The 20,581-nt window shown below is 55.9% G+C and overlaps 1 protein-coding gene across 1 annotated transcript in view; it reads left to right on the top strand.

Annotated features, from left to right (window-relative positions):
- Nucleotides 1-20,027, top strand: part of EPPK1 (epiplakin 1) — a 39,216-nt gene extending 19,189 nt beyond the window's left edge. The window contains exon 2 of the mRNA XM_048837264.2: nt 926-20,027. Coding sequence (XP_048693221.2) covers nt 1,005-19,961 — 18,957 coding nt within the window. The 5' untranslated portion in view covers nt 926-1,004 and the 3' untranslated portion in view covers nt 19,962-20,027. The remainder of the gene's footprint in view (nt 1-925) is intronic.
- Nucleotides 20,028-20,581: the final 554 nt, after the last annotated feature.

Below are 20,581 nucleotides of genomic sequence, written 5' to 3'. Positions count from 1 at the left end.
ACATTGGTGAGGCCTCATCTGGAGTACTGTGTCCAGTTTTGGGCCCCACACTACAAGAAGGATGTGGATAAATTGGAGAGAGTCCAGCGAAGGGCAACAAAAATGATTAGGGGTCTAGAACACATGACTTATGAGGAGAGGCTGAGGGAGCTGGGATTGTTTAGCCTGCAGAAGAGAAGAATGAGGGGGGATTTGATAGCTGCTTTCAACTACCTGAAAGGGGGTTCCAAAGAGGATGGCTCTAGACTGTTCTCAATGGTATCAGATGACAGAACGAGGAGTAATGGTCTCAAGTTGCTGTGGGGGAGGTTTAGATTGGATATTAGGAAAAACTTTTTCACTATGAGGGTGGTGAAACACTGGAATGTGTTACCTAGGGAGGTGGTAGAATCTCCTTCCTTAGAGGTTTTTAAGGTCAGGCTTGACAAAGCCCTGGCTGGGATGATTTAACTGGGAATTGGTCCTGCTTCGAGCAGGGGGTTGGACTAGATGACCTTCTGGGGTCCCTTCCAACCCTGATATTCTATGATTCTATGATTCTAGGGGGAAGGGGTGGCACAAGGTAAGGGCCTCAGGGGAAGGGGCGGGGCCTCAGGGGGAAGGGGCAGGGCTTCAAGGAGCAGGGCTTCAGGGGGAAAGGGTGGCTCGGCCACAGTTCGGGCCCTGGTGGCCCTGCCATGTTTGCGGGCCTTCTGCCACTCCTGCTGCTCATCCAGCCCACGGGAGGAGGGAGAGTCTTGCCTCTGGCATTTCTCCTCTTGCTCTCACTGTTGTCTGGATGCCTCCAGCCAGGGGGCTGCACTGGCTCCACTCCCTGCCTCTCGTCCGTTCCTGGCATTGTGTCTGCGGAGATACTTCTCTTGTCCACATGTACCATGAAAACTGCACGTGGCTGTGTCTCATGGAGCCTCTTCTCTCTCTGCAGAGACACGGGCGCTGCCCCGGGAGGTGAGCGAGGCCCCACCCGTCACTGGAGGGGAGCGCAGCGCAAAAAGGCAGACGGCATGGAGCACCAGCCGGCAGTGAATGGACATGCCACCCCCACAGCTCACCCAAAAGACACCCCAGGAGGAAGTCACTTCCATCAGGGCATGCAGCCTGGCAAGCGGCAACAGACGGGTGTGGAGTCACACGGTGTGGGAGAGCCCCTGGCGGGGACTGGGACCATTGCTGGGGTGTACGTGGAGGCTTCCAAGAAGACAATGAGCTTTTATGATGCCACCAGAGAGCATTTCCTGATGTCTGAGCCAGCACTTGCTCTTCTGGAGGCTCAGGCAGCCACAGGCTCCCTCATTGATCCGGTGGGGAACAAGCAGCTCTCTGTGGCAGAGGCCGTGAGACTGGGGCTGGTAGGCCTGGAGCTGAAAGAAAAGCTGCTGTCTGCAGAGAGAGCAGCGATTGGCTTCATGGACCCCTACACAGATGAGAAGATCTCACTCTATCAAGCCATCCAAAAAGAGCTGCTCGGGCGGGATCGGGGCGCCCGCCTGCTGGAGGTCCAGATCGCCACAGGGGGCCTCGTGGATCCAGCCACCAGCCACCGCCTCCCCATGGACGTTACCTACGAGCAGGGACACTTTGGTGACGAGATGAGCCAGCTCCTCTCTGACCCCAGCTCTGCTGCTGCCAGAGGGTTTCTTGACCCAAACACCAGCGAGACGGTCACCTATCTGGAGCTTAAGAAACGGTGCATGATCGATCCCTCCACAGGGCTCCTCCTCTTGCCTCTGAAAATCACCTTCCCAGGACTGAGAGGGAGAGTGAGCAGCAGTGAGCTGCTCAGCTCCAGCATCATTGACATGGACACGTTCAGGGCCCTCGAGGAAGGCCGGGTCTCTGTCCAGGAGGTAGCAGAGATGGACCATGTTCAGCAGTACCTGGAGGGCACGGGAAGCATTGCAGGTGTTGCCATACTGCCGACCGGTGAGAGGAAGAGTCTGTACCAGGCGCTGACAGAGCATCTCCTCATGCCAGGCACAGCACTGGCCCTCCTGCAGGCCCAGGCTGCCACTGCCTGCCTGACAGAGCCCACCAAGAGCCAGAGACTCTCAGTTGATGATGGTGTCAAGGCTGGTGTGGTTGGGCCGGAGCTCTATGAGAAGCTGTCATCCGCTGAGAGAGCTGCCACCGGGTACCGAGACCCCTACACTGGGGAGCTGCTCTCTCTGTTTCAAGCCATGAATAAGGGGCTTATTGCCAGGGACCAGGGGACTTACCTACTGGAGGCCCAGCTGGCCACCGGTGGCCTCATCGATCCAGTCCACAATCACCGTGTCCCAGTGGAGGTGGCCTGCCAACGGGGCTACCTCGATGAAGAGATGAAGCGGCTCCTCTTCCATCCCACCCATGACATGAAAGGGTTCTTCGACCCCAACACGAAGGAGACCCTCATGTACGCAGAGTTATTGGAGAGGTGTGTCACTGACCCAGACACCGGTCTCCGCCTGCTGCCGCTCTTCGGAGAAAATGGGGAAGGGTCTCAGGGCATGCATTCCTTCATAGACCACAGGACCCGAATGGCTTTGGAAGACACAACAGTACCCGTGGCCTGTGGCAAATTCAAGGGGAAGTCAGTGTCGCTCTGGAAACTCCTCTTCTCAGACTACTTCACAAACGTGCAAAGGGCCACGTATACCCAGCAGTGCCGCACCGCAACTCTCTCCATGAAGGAACTGGCTAAGACCATCAGCACCACAGTTCAGCAAATGGCTTCCACCGCCAATACCACCTTTGAAGGCCTGAGGCACAAAGTGACCCCTAGCCAGCTCCTGAGCGCTGACATCATCAACAGGGATTTGTTTGAGAAACTGAGCCAAGGGGAGACATCAGCCAGAGAAGTTGTCTGCATGGACACAGTCAGGAAGTACCTGGAAGGGACAGGCAGTATCAGTGGGTTGCTGCTGCCCGATTCCCAGGAGAAAATCAGCATCTACCAGGCAAAGAGGAAAGGCCTTCTAATGCCAGGGACATCTCTCATCCTCCTCGAGGCACAGGCTGCCACTGGATTCATCATCGACCCAACTGCAAACAAGAAATATTCTGTGGAGGAGGCTCTGCGAGCCAATGTCATCGGCCCAGATATTTACAACAAGCTTCTGGCAGCAGAGAAAGCAGTCACTGGCTACAAAGACCCCTACACCGGCAACAAGATCTCCCTCTTCCAGGCCATGAGCAAAGGCCACCTCATCAGAGACCATGGCATCCGCCTGCTGGAGGCCCAGATCGCCACCGGCGGCATCATCGACCCCTTGCACAGTCACCGTCTCCCCGTGGAGGTGGCTTACAAGCGGGGCTACTTTGACAAGAAGATGAACCGGATCCTCTCTGACCCCAGCGTTGACACCAAGGGCTTCTTCGACCCCAACACGCACGAGAACCTCACGTACTTGCAGCTGAAGGAGAAGTGCATCACAGAGCCCTCCACTGGACTCTGCCTCCTGCCTCTGAACAGCAAGAAGCGTCAGTTCATCAATGACACCACCAAACAAGCCTTCAGGAGCACCTGGCTCCTCGTGAAGTACGGGAGGTTCCAAGGAGAAAGGGTCTCTGTGTGGGACCTGTTGAACTCTGAGTATTTCAGCGAGGGAAAGCGGCGGGAGATATTTAATCACTACCAGCTGCGGAAGCTCACCCTGGAGCAGATCAGACTCACGTTGGAGGAAGAGATGAAAAAATGGGCCCACATCAAATTCCCAGCCATGAGAGGCAGCGTCACGGCCTACCATCTGCTAGAAACTGGCATCATAGACAAGGCCCTGTTCGAGAGGGTGCTGGAGGGAACCGTGAGCCCGGAGGATGTCCTGCGCATGGACTCTGTCCGCAAATACCTCTACGGCTCTGGCAGCATTGGGGGGATCGTGCTCCAGCCATCAAACCAGAGAATGAGCATCTATGAAGCCATGAAGCAGAAGATTGTGATGCCAGGGGTGGCTCTCCCACTGCTCGAGGCCCAAGCTGCTACTGGCTTCGTCATCAACCCAGTGAACAACCAGAAGCTGTGCGTTGATGAAGCCGTAAGGGAAGGGGTTATCGGGCCAGAACTCCATGAGAAACTGCAGCACGCAGAAGGAGCCGTAATGGGATATAAAGACCCTTTCACCGGAGAAAAGATCTCCCTCTTCCAAGCCATGAAGAAGGGCCTCATCGCTGACAAACAGGCTATTCAGCTCATGGAAGCCCAAATTGCCACAGGAGGCATCATCGACCCTCACCATGGCCACTATGTCCCTGTGGAATTTGCCCAGAAACAAGGCTACTTGGACGAGGACATGAGCAAAACCCTCTCTAGTGCCTCTGATAATACCAGGGTCTACTGCATCCCCAACAGCAAGGAGCCTGTGACCTACGCTCAGCTCATCGCTCACTGCCAGAAGGATGAAAACTCTGGCCTCCACTTGCTGCCTTTGCCACAGACAGCTGTGCCTGTCTGCACAGATGAGCAGATCCAGAAGCTATTCAAGGACACCATGGTGAAGGCAAAAGGGGTCTCCCTCTGGGAGCTGATCCACTCTGGCTACTTCACTGAGGAGCAGAGAAATGACTTTGTGGAGAAGTACCGGTCTGAGGATGTGTCTGTCTGGCAGCTGGTCACTCTTGTCCTGAAGCTTGTTGAGGAAATAGAGATGAAAGCCCATACCCACATCACCTTTGAAGGCCTGCGGGGCAGCGTGCCTGCTGTCTGGCTGTTCGATGCTGGCATCATTACTGAGAAGACGTTCGTGGAGCTGGCTAAGGGAAAACAAACAGCTGGAGAAGTAGCCAAGATGGAGAGCGTGAAGAGATACTTACAGGGCACAGGGAGCATTGCTGGGATTTTCATACAGGCCTCCAAGAAGAGGATGAGCATTTACCAAGCAATGAAAAACAATCTCCTCCTGCCTGGGACAGGGGTGTTGTTGCTAGAGGCTCAAGCAGCCACAGGAGCTGTTATAGACCCAGTAACAAACCAGAAACTTGGTGTGGAGGATGCCGTCAAAGCAGCCATTGTCGGTGAGGAACTCATGGAGAAGTTGCTTCTAGCAGAGAGAGCAGTGACTGGTTACACAGACCCATACACGGGGAACTCAATCTCAGTCTGTCAAGCAGTCAGGAAAGGCCTCATTCCCATGAGTGATGCTGTTCCCTTAATAGAGGCCCAGCTGGCTACAGGAGGGGTCATCGATCCCATCCACCATCATCATCTTCCTCTTCCTGCTGCCTACATGCACGGCTTTTATGATGAAGAAATGAACCAGGCCCTATCCCAGCCCACTGACAACACCAAAGTCTTCTTTGATCCAAACACAAAGGAAAACTTGACCTACCAGCAGCTGAAAGACAAGTGTGTCCCTGATGCTGAGACAGGCCTCTGGCTACTACCTCTGTCTGAAACTGCAGCATTCTATGTGGACAAACAAACCATGGAGGTGCTGAAATCTGTGACAGTCTGTGTCGCAGTAGGTCGGTTCAAAGGGCAAACAGTTTGCCTCTGGGACCTTCTCAATTCCGAGTATATCACAGACTGCAAGCAGAGAGAGCTGGTGAAACTATACAAAGGGGAGAACACTGTGGCCCTGCAAGAAATCATCACCACCGTTACCACAATCATTGAAGAATCTGAGAAGCAAGGCAAGAGGTTCACGTTCAAGGGCCTGCGGAAGCAGGTGTCTGCCAGCGACCTCTTCGAGTCTCAGCTGATAGACAAGAAAACCCTGGATGAACTCAAGCAGGGACAGAAAACTGTCAAAGAAGTCACAGAGATGGATGCCGTCCGGAGATACCTGGAGGGGGGTAACTTCATAGCTGGAGTGCTAATACAGCCAGCCAATGAGAAGATGAGCATCTACCAGGCTATGACGAGAAGCATGCTGAGGCCGGGCACCGCGCTGGTGTTGCTGGAGGCGCAGGCTGCCACCGGGTTTGTTATTGACCCGGTGAAGAACAAGAGGCTGTCAGTGGAGGAGGCACTTGCTGCTGGGCTCATTGGACAAGAGGTCTATGAAAAGCTGCTGTCTGCAGAGAGAGCAGTGACCGGATATACTGATCCCTACACAAAAGGCCAAATCTCCCTCTTCGAAGCCATGAACCAGGGACTGATCCTCAAGAGCCATGGCATCCGCCTGCTCGAGGCCCAGGTTGCCACCGGAGGCATCATCGACCCCGTGCACAGTCACCGCCTCCCTGTGGAGGTGGCTTACAAGCGGGGCTACTTCGACGAAGAGATGAACCGGATCCTCTGTGACCCCAGCGACGACACCAAGGGCTTCTTCGACCCCAACACTCATGAGAACCTCACCTACATACAACTCCTGGAGAGATGTGTCCAAGACCCTGAGACTGGGCTGTATATGCTCCAAATAGTAAAGCATGGGGGGAGATACTTCTATATCGATGAGTCAATGAAACAATTTTTATGCTCAAAACCCATTAAAATGCATGTTGGGAAGTTCAAAGGCCAAACAGTGTCCCTCTGGGACCTGCTCTGCTCTCAGTACATCTCAGAACAGAAAAGAAAAGAACTAGTGAAGCAATATAAATGTGAAACCCTGACAATAGAACAGCTCATCACAGTCATCACCACCATCATTGAGGAAATGGAACTCAGAACCCAAGCCCTTAAGGTAAAAGGACTCAGAGGAGATGTATCAGTGTCAGAGTTATTCAATGCTGAGATAATTGACAAAACAACACTGGACAATCTGCAAAAAGGAACTCTCACAGTCCATAAACTCACCCAAATGGATTCTGTCAAGAGGTATCTGGATGGAACTGGCTGCATTGCTGGAGTTCTGCTGCCAGCCAAGAAAGAGAGAATGAGCATCTACCAGGCCCGAGAGAGAGGTCTCCTAACACCAGAATCAGCGCTGGTGCTGCTGGAGGCGCAGGCTGCCACGGGCTTTATCATTGACCCGCTGAAGAACGAGAAGCTGTCCGTCGATGAAGCCGTCTCCGCCGGCCTGGTGGGCAGTGAGGTTCACGAGAAGCTGCTCTCTGCAGAGAGAGCAGTGACCGGATACACTGACCCCTACACAGGCAACAAGATCTCCCTCTTCCAGGCCATGAAGAAAGACCTGCTCGTCAAAGACTACGGCATCCCCCTGCTGGAGGCCCAGATCGCCACCGGCGGCATCATCGACCCCGTGCACAGTCACCGCCTCCCCGTGGAGATGGCTTACAAGCGGGGATATTTGGACGATGACACATTTCTCCTTCTTTCTGATCCACAACATGGCAACAAACGATTTATGGATCCTAACACCAAGGAAAAACTCAGTTATGCGCAGCTTCTGCACAGATGTAGCAAAGACCCAGAAACAGGACTGTGCCTGCTTCAGATAATAGAAAAGAAGGAAGACTATTTCTACACTGATGAGCAAACAAAAAATACAATGTTATCCACCATGGTTCAAGTACAGGTAGGGAAATACAAAGGACATAATTTATCTCTATGGGAACTCCTCTGTTCTGAATATATCACTGAGGAAAAGAGAAAAGAATTGGTAAAACGATACAAAAAGGAATCCACAGCTATTCTACAAAAGATCATTGATATCATCTTAACCATTATACATGAAAAAGAGAGGAGCAGAAAAGATATATGGTTCCAGGGAATCAGACAAAAAATCACGGCATCAGAACTACTCAATGCACAGATAATTACCAAGGACACAATGGAAAAGCTAGAGGAAGGAAAACAGACTGCAAAAGATATAGCAAAGATGGATGCCATAAAGAGATACCTTGAAGGAACTAGCTGCATTGCCGGAGTCCTTGTGCCGTCCAACACAGACCCGTCCAGGACAGAGAAGATGAGCATCTACCAGGCCATGTGGAAGGGGATTCTGAGGCCGGGCACCGCGCTGGTGCTGCTGGAGGCGCAGGCTGCCACCGGCTTTATCACTGACCCGCTGAAGAACGAGAAGCTGTCCGTCGATGAAGCCGTCTCCGCCGGCCTGGTGGGCAGTGAGGTTCACGAGAAGCTGCTCTCTGCAGAGAGAGCAGTGACCGGATACACTGACCCCTACACAGGCAACAAGATCTCCCTCTTCCAGGCCATGAAGAAAGACCTGCTCGTCAAAGACCACGGCATCCGCCTGCTGGAGGCCCAGATCGCCACCGGCGGCATCATCGACCCCGTGCACAGTCACCGCCTCCCCGTGGAGGTGGCTTACAAGCGGGGCTACTTCGACGAAGAGATGAACCGGATCCTCTGTGACCCCAGCGACGACACCAAGGGCTTCTTCGACCCCAACACTCACGAGAACCTCACCTACATGCAGCTCCTCAGCAGATGCGTCCCAGACCCAGACACGGGGCTCCTTATGCTTCAGCTGATGCACAAAGGCTCCGTGCTCTTCCAGCTAGATGAACAAACACGAATCTCCTTACAGTCTGCCCCTGCCACCGTCAGCGTGGGACTCTTCCAGGGGCAGAACGTGACCGTGTGGGAGCTTCTCTTCTCCAGATACGTCCCTGACCAAAAAAGGCAGGAGCTTCTGAAGAAGTACAAAGCGGGGACGCTAACCATTCAGGAAATGACAACCATCATCACCACCCTCATCACCGAGACCGAGAAAAAGAGCGGCAAAGAGCCCAGAGGAGTGGAAGGCCCCCGCCGAGAGGAGAGAACATCCGGGAGAGCTGCCAGCGCCCCTTCTCCGCAGGACGAACAAGCGGAAAAGACTCTCCGGTTCGCCACCGTCGATGTATCGGTCGGCGAGTTCCAAGGGCGAAAAGTCTCCGTGTGGGAACTTCTCTTCTCCAAATACCTCTCGGAAGAGAAAAGGCAGGAGGTGCTGGAGAAGTACAGAGCAGGGACCGTGACCCTGGAGGAGCTGGTCAGAATCCTCACCACCATCGTTGAGGAGAAAGAAGAGAGAAGCAGCAAACTGAAGTTCTCCGGCCTCAGGAGGCAGGTGACTGCCTCAGAGCTGTTCAACTCTGACATTATTGACCAGAACACGCTGACTGAACTCACCCAGGGCACCAAGACGGTGCAGGAGATCACGGAAATGGATTCCGTAAAGAGATACCTCCAAGGCACGAGCTGCATTGCCGGAGTCCTTGTGCCGTCCAACACAGACCCGTCCAGGACAGAGAAGATGAGCATCTACCAGGCCATGTGGAAGGGGATTCTGAGGCCGGGCACCGCGCTGGTGCTGCTGGAGGCGCAGGCTGCCACCGGCTTTATCACTGACCCGCTGAAGAACGAGAAGCTGTCCGTCGATGAAGCCGTCTCCGCCGGCCTGGTGGGCAGTGAGGTTCACGAGAAGCTGCTCTCTGCAGAGAGAGCAGTGACCGGATACACTGACCCCTACACAGGCAACAAGATCTCCCTCTTCCAGGCCATGAAGAAAGACCTGCTCGTCAAAGACCACGGCATCCGCCTGCTGGAGGCCCAGATCGCCACCGGCGGCATCATCGACCCCGTGCACAGTCACCGCCTCCCCGTGGAGGTGGCTTACAAGCGGGGCTACTTCGACGAAGAGATGAACCGGATCCTCTGTGACCCCAGCGACGACACCAAGGGCTTCTTCGACCCCAACACTCACGAGAACCTCACCTACATGCAGCTCCTCAGCAGATGCGTCCCAGACCCAGACACGGGGCTCCTTATGCTTCAGCTGATGCACAAAGGCTCCGTGCTCTTCCAGCTAGATGAACAAACACGAATCTCCTTACAGTCTGCCCCTGCCACCGTCAGCGTGGGACTCTTCCAGGGGCAGAACGTGACCGTGTGGGAGCTTCTCTTCTCCAGATACGTCCCTGACCAAAAAAGGCAGGAGCTTCTGAAGAAGTACAAAGCGGGGACGCTAACCATTCAGGAAATTACAACCATCATCACCACCCTCATCACCGAGACCGAGAAAAAGAGCGGCAAAGAGCCCAGAGGAGTGGAAGGCCCCCGCCGAGAGGAGAGAACATCCGGGAGAGCTGCCAGCGCCCCTTCTCCGCAGGACGAACAAGCGGAAAAGACTCTCCGGTTCGCCACCGTCGATGTATCGGTCGGCGAGTTCCAAGGGCGAAAAGTCTCCGTGTGGGAACTTCTCTTCTCCAAATACCTCTCGGAAGAGAAAAGGCAGGAGGTGCTGGAGAAGTACAGAGCAGGGACCGTGACCCTGGAGGAGCTGGTCAGAATCCTCACCACCATCGTTGAGGAGAAAGAAGAGAGAAGCAGCAAACTGAAGTTCTCCGGCCTCAGGAGGCAGGTGACTGCCTCAGAGCTGTTCAACTCTGACATTATTGACCAGAACACGCTGACTGAACTCACCCAGGGCACCAAGACGGTGCAGGAGATCACGGAAATGGATTCCGTAAAGAGATACCTCCAAGGCACGAGCTGCATTGCCGGAGTCCTTGTGCCGTCCAACACAGACCCGTCCAGGACAGAGAAGATGAGCATCTACCAGGCCATGTGGAAGGGGATTCTGAGGCCGGGCACCGCGCTGGTGCTGCTGGAGGCGCAGGCTGCCACCGGCTTTATCACTGACCCGCTGAAGAACGAGAAGCTGTCCGTCGATGAAGCCGTCTCCGCCGGCCTGGTGGGCAGTGAGGTTCACGAGAAGCTGCTCTCTGCAGAGAGAGCAGTGACCGGATACACTGACCCCTACACAGGCAACAAGATCTCCCTCTTCCAGGCCATGAAGAAAGACCTGCTCGTCAAAGACCACGGCATCCGCCTGCTGGAGGCCCAGATCGCCACCGGCGGCATCATCGACCCCGTGCACAGTCACCGCCTCCCCGTGGAGGTGGCTTACAAGCGGGGCTACTTCGACGAAGAGATGAACCGGATCCTCTGTGACCCCAGCGACGACACCAAGGGCTTCTTCGACCCCAACACTCACGAGAACCTCACCTACATGCAGCTCCTCAGCAGATGCGTCCCAGACCCAGACACGGGGCTCCTTATGCTTCAGCTGATGCACAAAGGCTCCGTGCTCTTCCAGCTAGATGAACAAACACGAATCTCCTTACAGTCTGCCCCTGCCACCGTCAGCGTGGGACTCTTCCAGGGGCAGAACGTGACCGTGTGGGAGCTTCTCTTCTCCAGATACGTCCCTGACCAAAAAAGGCAGGAGCTTCTGAAGAAGTACAAAGCGGGGACGCTAACCATTCAGGAAATGACAACCATCATCACCACCCTCATCACCGAGACCGAGAAAAAGAGCGGCAAAGAGCCCAGAGGAGTGGAAGGCCCCCGCCGAGAGGAGAGAACATCCGGGAGAGCTGCCAGCGCCCCTTCTCCACAGGACGAACAAGCGGAAAAGACTCTCCGGCTCGCCACCGTCGATGTATCGGTCGGCGAGTTCCAAGGGCGAAAAGTCTCCGTGTGGGAACTTCTCTTCTCCAAATACCTCTCGGAAGAGAAAAGGCAGGAGGTGCTGGAGAAGTACAGAGCAGGGACCATGACCCTGGAGGAGCTGGTCAGAATCCTCACCACCATCGTTGAGGAGAAAGAAGAGAGAAGCAGCAAACTGAAGTTCTCCGGCCTCAGGAGGCAGGTGACTGCCTCAGAGCTGTTCAGCTCTGACATTATTGACCAGAACACGCTGACTGAACTCACCCAGGGCACCAAGACGGTGCAGGAGATCACGGAAATGGATTCCGTAAAGAGATACCTCCAAGGCACGAGCTGCATTGCCGGAGTCCTTGTGCCGTCCAACACAGACCCGTCCAGGACAGAGAAGATGAGCATCTACCAGGCCATGTGGAAGGGGATTCTGAGGCCGGGCACCGCGCTGGTGCTGCTGGAGGCGCAGGCTGCCACCGGCTTTATCACTGACCCGCTGAAGAACGAGAAGCTGTCCGTCGATGAAGCCGTCTCCGCCGGCCTGGTGGGCAGTGAGGTTCACGAGAAGCTGCTCTCTGCAGAGAGAGCAGTGACCGGATACACTGACCCCTACACAGGCAACAAGATCTCCCTCTTCCAGGCCATGAAGAAAGACCTGCTCGTCAAAGACCACGGCATCCGCCTGCTGGAGGCCCAGATCGCCACCGGCGGCATCATCGACCCCGTGCACAGTCACCGCCTCCCCGTGGAGGTGGCTTACAAGCGGGGCTACTTCGACGAAGAGATGAACCGGATCCTCTGTGACCCCAGCGACGACACCAAGGGCTTCTTCGACCCCAACACTCACGAGAACCTCACCTACATGCAGCTCCTCAGCAGATGCGTCCCAGACCCAGACACGGGGCTCCTTATGCTTCAGCTGATGCACAAAGGCTCCGTGCTCTTCCAGCTAGATGAACAAACACGAATCTCCTTACAGTCTGCCCCTGCCACCGTCAGCGTGGGACTCTTCCAGGGGCAGAACGTGACCGTGTGGGAGCTTCTCTTCTCCAGATACGTCCCTGACCAAAAAAGGCAGGAGCTTCTGAAGAAGTACAAAGCGGGGACGCTAACCATTCAGGAAATGACAACCATCATCACCACCCTCATCACCGAGACCGAGAAAAAGAGCGGCAAAGAGCCCAGAGGAGTGGAAGGCCCCCGCCGAGAGGAGAGAACATCCGGGAGAGCTGCCAGCGCCCCTTCTCCGCAGGACGAACAAGCGGAAAAGACTCTCCGGTTCGCCACCGTCGATGTATCGGTCGGCGAGTTCCAAGGGCGAAAAGTCTCCGTGTGGGAACTTCTCTTCTCCAAATACCTCTCGGAAGAGAAAAGGCAGGAGGTGCTGGAGAAGTACAGAGCAGGGACCGTGACCCTGGAGGAGCTGGTCAGAATCCTCACCACCATCGTTGAGGAGAAAGAAGAGAGAAGCAGCAAACTGAAGTTCTCCGGCCTCAGGAGGCAGGTGACTGCCTCAGAGCTGTTCAGCTCTGACATTATTGACCAGAACACGCTGACTGAACTCACCCAGGGCACCAAGACGGTGCAGGAGATCACGGAAATGGATTCCGTAAAGAGATACCTCCAAGGCACGAGCTGCATTGCCGGAGTCCTTGTGCCGTCCAACACAGACCCGTCCAGGACAGAGAAGATGAGCATCTACCAGGCCATGTGGAAGGGGATTCTGAGGCCGGGCACCGCGCTGGTGCTGCTGGAGGCGCAGGCTGCCACCGGCTTTATCACTGACCCGCTGAAGAACGAGAAGCTGTCCGTCGATGAAGCCGTCTCCGCCGGCCTGGTGGGCAGTGAGGTTCACGAGAAGCTGCTCTCTGCAGAGAGAGCAGTGACCGGATACACTGACCCCTACACAGGCAACAAGATCTCCCTCTTCCAGGCCATGAAGAAAGACCTGCTCGTCAAAGACCACGGCATCCGCCTGCTGGAGGCCCAGATCGCCACCGGCGGCATCATCGACCCCGTGCACAGTCACCGCCTCCCCGTGGAGGTGGCTTACAAGCGGGGCTACTTCGACGAAGAGATGAACCGGATCCTCTGTGACCCCAGCGACGACACCAAGGGCTTCTTCGACCCCAACACTCACGAGAACCTCACCTACATGCAGCTCCTCAGCAGATGCGTCCCAGACCCAGACACGGGGCTCCTTATGCTTCAGCTGATGCACAAAGGCTCCGTGCTCTTCCAGCTAGATGAACAAACACGAATCTCCTTACAGTCTGCCCCTGCCACCGTCAGCGTGGGACTCTTCCAGGGGCAGAACGTGACCGTGTGGGAGCTTCTCTTCTCCAGATACGTCCCTGACCAAAAAAGGCAGGAGCTTCTGAAGAAGTACAAAGCGGGGACGCTAACCATTCAGGAAATGACAACCATCATCACCACCCTCATCACCGAGACCGAGAAAAAGAGCGGCAAAGAGCCCAGAGGAGTGGAAGGCCCCCGCCGAGAGGAGAGAACATCCGGGAGAGCTGCCAGCGCCCCTTCTCCGCAGGACGAACAAGCGGAAAAGACTCTCCGGCTCGCCACCGTCGATGTATCGGTCGGCGAGTTCCAAGGGCGAAAAGTCTCCGTGTGGGAACTTCTCTTCTCCAAATACCTCTCGGAAGAGAAAAGGCAGGAGGTGCTGGAGAAGTACAGAGCAGGGACCGTGACCCTGGAGGAGCTGGTCAGAATCCTCACCACCATCGTTGAGGAGAAAGAAGAGAGAAGCAGCAAACTGAAGTTCTCCGGCCTCAGGAGGCAGGTGACTGCCTCAGAGCTGTTCAGCTCTGACATTATTGACCAGAACACGCTGACTGAACTCACCCAGGGCACCAAGACGGTGCAGGAGATCACGGAAATGGATTCCGTAAAGAGATACCTCCAAGGCACGAGCTGCATTGCCGGAGTCCTTGTGCCGTCCAACACAGACCCGTCCAGGACAGAGAAGATGAGCATCTACCAGGCCATGTGGAAGGGGATTCTGAGGCCGGGCACCGCGCTGGTGCTGCTGGAGGCGCAGGCTGCCACCGGCTTTATCACTGACCCGCTGAAGAACGAGAAGCTGTCCGTCGATGAAGCCGTCTCCGCCGGCCTGGTGGGCAGTGAGGTTCACGAGAAGCTGCTCTCTGCAGAGAGAGCAGTGACCGGATACACTGACCCCTACACAGGCAACAAGATCTCCCTCTTCCAGGCCATGAAGAAAGACCTGCTCGTCAAAGACCACGGCATCCGCCTGCTGGAGGCCCAGATCGCCACCGGCGGCATCATCGACCCCGTGCACAGTCACCGCCTCCCCGTGGAGGTGGCTTACAAGCGGGGCTACTTCGACGAAGAGATGAACCGGATCCTCTGTGACCCCAGCGACGACACCAAGGGCTTCTTCGACCCCAACACTCACGAGAACCTCACCTACATGCAGCTCCTCAGCAGATGCGTCCCAGACCCAGACACGGGGCTCCTTATGCTTCAGCTGATGCACAAAGGCTCCGTGCTCTTCCAGCTAGATGAACAAACACGAATCTCCTTACAGTCTGCCCCTGCCACCGTCAGCGTGGGACTCTTCCAGGGGCAGAACGTGACCGTGTGGGAGCTTCTCTTCTCCAGATACGTCCCTGACCAAAAAAGGCAGGAGCTTCTGAAGAAGTACAAAGCGGGGACGCTAACCATTCAGGAAATGACAACCATCATCACCACCCTCATCACCGAGACCGAGAAAAAGAGCGGCAAAGAGCCCAGAGGAGTGGAAGGCCCCCGCCGAGAGGAGAGAACATCCGGGAGAGCTGCCAGCGCCCCTTCTCCGCAGGACGAACAAGCGGAAAAGACTCTCCGGCTCGCCACCGTCGATGTATCGGTCGGCGAGTTCCAAGGGCGAAAAGTCTCCGTGTGGGAACTTCTCTTCTCCAAATACCTCTCGGAAGAGAAAAGGCAGGAGGTGCTGGAGAAGTACAGAGCAGGGACCGTGACCCTGGAGGAGCTGGTCAGAATCCTCACCACCATCGTTGAGGAGAAAGAAGAGAGAAGCAGCAAACTGAAGTTCTCCGGCCTCAGGAGGCAGGTGACTGCCTCAGAGCTGTTCAGCTCTGACATTATTGACCAGAACACGCTGACTGAACTCACCCAGGGCACCAAGACGGTGCAGGAGATCACGGAAATGGATTCCGTAAAGAGATACCTCCAAGGCACGAGCTGCATTGCCGGAGTCCTTGTGCCGTCCAACACAGACCCGTCCAGGACAGAGAAGATGAGCATCTACCAGGCCATGTGGAAGGGGATTCTGAGGCCGGGCACCGCGCTGGTGCTGCTGGAGGCGCAGGCTGCCACCGGCTTTATCACTGACCCGCTGAAGAACGAGAAGCTGTCCGTCGATGAAGCCGTCTCCGCCGGCCTGGTGGGCAGTGAGGTTCACGAGAAGCTGCTCTCTGCAGAGAGAGCAGTGACCGGATACACTGACCCCTACACAGGCAACAAGATCTCCCTCTTCCAGGCCATGAAGAAAGACCTGCTCGTCAAAGACCACGGCATCCGCCTGCTGGAGGCCCAGATCGCCACCGGCGGCATCATCGACCCCGTGCACAGTCACCGCCTCCCCGTGGAGGTGGCTTACAAGCGGGGCTACTTCGACGAAGAGATGAACCGGATCCTCTGTGACCCCAGCGACGACACCAAGGGCTTCTTCGACCCCAACACTCACGAGAACCTCACCTACATGCAGCTCCTCAGCAGATGCGTCCCAGACCCAGACACGGGGCTCCTTATGCTTCAGCTGATGCACAAAGGCTCCGTGCTCTTCCAGCTAGATGAACAAACACGAATCTCCTTACAGTCTGCCCCTGCCACCGTCAGCGTGGGACTCTTCCAGGGGCAGAACGTGACCGTGTGGGAGCTTCTCTTCTCCAGATACGTCCCTGACCAAAAAAGGCAGGAGCTTCTGAAGAAGTACAAAGCGGGGACGCTAACCATTCAGGAAATGACAACCATCATCACCACCCTCATCACCGAGACCGAGAAAAAGAGCGGCAAAGAGCCCAGAGGAGTGGAAGGCCCCCGCCGAGAGGAGAGAACATCCGGGAGAGCTGCCAGCGCCCCTTCTCCGCAGGACGAACAAGCGGAAAAGACTCTCCGGCTCGCCACCGTCGATGTATCGGTCGGCGAGTTCCAAGGGCGAAAAGTCTCCGTGTGGGAACTTCTCTTCTCCAAATACCTCTCGGAAGAGAAAAGGCAGGAGGTGCTGGAGAAGTACAGAGCAGGGACCGTGACCCTGGAGGAGCTGGTCAGAATCCTCACCACCATCGTTGAGGAGAAAGAAGAGAGAAGCAGCAAACTGAAGTTCTCCGGCCTCAGGAGGCAGGTGACTGCCTCAGAGCTGTTCAGCTCTGACATTATTGACCAGAACACGCTGACTGAACTCACCCAGGGCACCAAGACGGTGCAGGAGATCACGGAAATGGATTCCGTAAAGAGATACCTTGAAGGAACTAGCTGCATTGCCGGAGTCCTTGTGCCGTCCAACACAGACCCGTCCAGGACAGAGAAGATGAGCATCTACCAGGCCATGTGGAAGGGGATTCTGAGGCCGGGCACCGCGCTGGTGCTGCTGGAGGCGCAGGCTGCCACCGGCTTTATCACTGACCCGCTGAAGAACGAGAAGCTGTCCGTCGATGAAGCCGTCTCCGCCGGCCTGGTGGGCAGTGAGGTTCACGAGAAGCTGCTCTCTGCAGAGAGAGCAGTGACCGGATACACTGACCCCTACACAGGCAACAAGATCTCCCTCTTCCAGGCCATGAAGAAAGACCTGCTCGTCAAAGACCACGGCATCCGCCTGCTGGAGGCCCAGATCGCCACCGGCGGCATCATCGACCCCGTGCACAGTCACCGCCTCCCCGTGGAGGTGGCTTACAAGCGGGGCTACTTCGACGAAGAGATGAACCGGATCCTCTGTGACCCCAGCGACGACACCAAGGGCTTCTTCGACCCCAACACTCACGAGAACCTCACCTACATGCAGCTCCTCAGCAGATGCGTCCCAGACCCAGACACGGGGCTCCTTATGCTTCAGCTGATGCACAAAGGCTCCGTGCTCTTCCAGCTAGATGAACAAACACGAATCTCCTTACAGTCTGCCCCTGCCACCGTCAGCGTGGGACTCTTCCAGGGGCAGAACGTGACCGTGTGGGAGCTTCTCTTCTCCAGATACGTCCCTGACCAAAAAAGGCAGGAGCTTCTGAAGAAGTACAAAGCGGGGACGCTAACCATTCAGGAAATGACAACCATCATCACCACCCTCATCACCGAGACCGAGAAAAAGAGCGGCAAAGAGCCCAGAGGAGTGGAAGGCCCCCGCCGAGAGGAGAGAACATCCGGGAGAGCTGCCAGCGCCCCTTCTCCGCAGGACGAACAAGCGGAAAAGACTCTCCGGCTCGCCACCGTCGATGTATCGGTCGGCGAGTTCCAAGGGCGAAAAGTCTCCGTGTGGGAACTTCTCTTCTCCAAATACCTCTCGGAAGAGAAAAGGCAGGAGGTGCTGGAGAAGTACAGAGCAGGGACCGTGACCCTGGAGGAGCTGGTCAGAATCCTCACCACCATCGTTGAGGAGAAAGAAGAGAGAAGCAGCAAACTGAAGTTCTCCGGCCTCAGGAGGCAGGTGACTGCCTCAGAGCTGTTCAGCTCTGACATTATTGACCAGAACACGCTGACTGAACTCACCCAGGGCACCAAGACGGTGCAGGAGATCACGGAAATGGATTCCGTAAAGAGATACCTCCAAGGCACGAGCTGCATTGCCGGAGTCCTTGTGCCGTCCAACACAGACCCGTCCAGGACAGAGAAGATGAGCATCTACCAGGCCATGTGGAAGGGGATTCTGAGGCCGGGCACCGCGCTGGTGCTGCTGGAGGCGCAGGCTGCCACCGGCTTTATCACTGACCCGCTGAAGAACGAGAAGCTGTCCGTCGATGAAGCCGTCTCCGCCGGCCTGGTGGGCAGTGAGGTTCACGAGAAGCTGCTCTCTGCAGAGAGAGCAGTGACCGGATACACTGACCCCTACACAGGCAACAAGATCTCCCTCTTCCAGGCCATGAAGAAAGACCTGCTCGTCAAAGACCACGGCATCCGCCTGCTGGAGGCCCAGATCGCCACCGGCGGCATCATCGACCCCGTGCACAGTCACCGCCTCCCCGTGGAGGTGGCTTACAAGCGGGGCTACTTCGACGAAGAGATGAACCGGATCCTCTGTGACCCCAGCGACGACACCAAGGGCTTCTTCGACCCCAACACTCACGAGAACCTCACCTACATGCAGCTCCTCAGCAGATGCGTCCCAGACCCAGACACGGGGCTCCTTATGCTTCAGCTGATGCACAAAGGCTCCGTGCTCTTCCAGCTAGATGAACAAACACGAATCTCCTTACAGTCTGCCCCTGCCACCGTCAGCGTGGGACTCTTCCAGGGGCAGAACGTGACCGTGTGGGAGCTTCTCTTCTCCAGATACGTCCCTGACCAAAAAAGGCAGGAGCTTCTGAAGAAGTACAAAGCGGGGACGCTAACCATTCAGGAAATGACAACCATCATCACCACCCTCATCACCGAGACCGAGAAAAAGAGCGGCAAAGAGCCCAGAGGAGTGGAAGGCCCCCGCCGAGAGGAGAGAACATCCGGGAGAGCTGCCAGCGCCCCTTCTCCGCAGGACGAACAAGCGGAAAAGACTCTCCGGCTCGCCACCGTCGATGTATCGGTCGGCGAGTTCCAAGGGCGAAAAGTCTCCGTGTGGGAACTTCTCTTCTCCAAATACCTCTCGGAAGAGAAAAGGCAGGAGGTGCTGGAGAAGTACAGAGCAGGGACCGTGACCCTGGAGGAGCTGGTCAGAATCCTCACCACCATCGTTGAGGAGAAAGAAGAGAGAAGCAGCAAACTGAAGTTCTCCGGCCTCAGGAGGCAGGTGACTGCCTCAGAGCTGTTCAGCTCTGACATTATTGACCAGAACACGCTGACTGAACTCACCCAGGGCACCAAGACGGTGCAGGAGATCACGGAAATGGATTCCGTAAAGAGATACCTCCAAGGCACGAGCTGCATTGCCGGAGTCCTTGTGCCGTCCAACACAGACCCGTCCAGGACAGAGAAGATGAGCATCTACCAGGCCATGTGGAAGGGGATTCTGAGGCCGGGCACCGCGCTGGTGCTGCTGGAGGCGCAGGCTGCCACCGGCTTTATCACTGACCCGCTGAAGAACGAGAAGCTGTCCGTCGATGAAGCCGTCTCCGCCGGCCTGGTGGGCAGTGAGGTTCACGAGAAGCTGCTCTCTGCAGAGAGAGCAGTGACCGGATACACTGACCCCTACACAGGCAACAAGATCTCCCTCTTCCAGGCCATGAAGAAAGACCTGCTCGTCAAAGACCACGGCATCCGCCTGCTGGAGGCCCAGATCGCCACCGGCGGCATCATCGATCCCGTGCACAGTCACCGCCTCCCCGTGGAGGTGGCTTACAAGCGGGGCTACTTCGACGAAGAGATGAACCGGATCCTCTGTGACCCCAGCGACGACACCAAGGGCTTCTTCGACCCCAACACTCACGAGAACCTCACCTACATGCAGCTCCTCAGCAGATGCGTCCCAGACCCAGACACGGGGCTCTGTTTGCTGAAGGTGGGGATGAACTAATTATATTTCATTTTATGACTGTGACCCAGTTTTGTTTTATTTTGCAAATAGCACTTTTTATCTCTTTGTCTGAAGTCATTCTGTCTCTGTGAGCACTGGTGTTCTGTCCCTCTGTTTGTTTGGTGAAATTCCCAGCGTGCTTTGCAGGACAAAGGTCTCAGTGATGCTTCTCTTTGTTATCATCCTCTTTTACTCAGGCCTGTCTGCTTACTGCTTGCCGTGGAATGCCATGTAAAATGTCTCCCAGGTTGTCAGGGATATTGGGTCCCTGATATTGCACAACCCTCTGGGTCATGCGGCAATTGTACTGAATTACCTCAGGGAATCTCAGGGTAATGTGCAATCCCCGTGTTCTCCTGGACCAAAGAATGCATTGCAGCCGCTGTGGGAAGGAAAGGTGCTCAGCGTAGGCCAGGGTAAGGGAGGAAGTGGCTGGGTCTTCTCTTTCCAGGTTCTGCTCAGGATAGTTCCAGAATCGGAATTCCAACGTTTTTCAAGTCAGAGTTGAGGCTGAGTGGCGGGGGGAGACTGCAGGTCTGGATCGAGGAGTATCAGCAGAGCTCGGTGGAGGCCAGAAGTGGAAGACTGTGGGAACTTGTCGGGGGGAGTGGGTTGCATTG

The sequence above is a fragment of the Caretta caretta genome, chromosome 2 (assembly GCF_965140235.1).
Source record: "Caretta caretta isolate rCarCar2 chromosome 2, rCarCar1.hap1, whole genome shotgun sequence".
Classification (NCBI taxonomy): domain Eukaryota; kingdom Metazoa; phylum Chordata; order Testudines; family Cheloniidae; genus Caretta; species Caretta caretta.
Note: the sequence above shows the minus strand (reverse complement) of the source record. Positions and strands in the feature narration are given on the sequence as shown.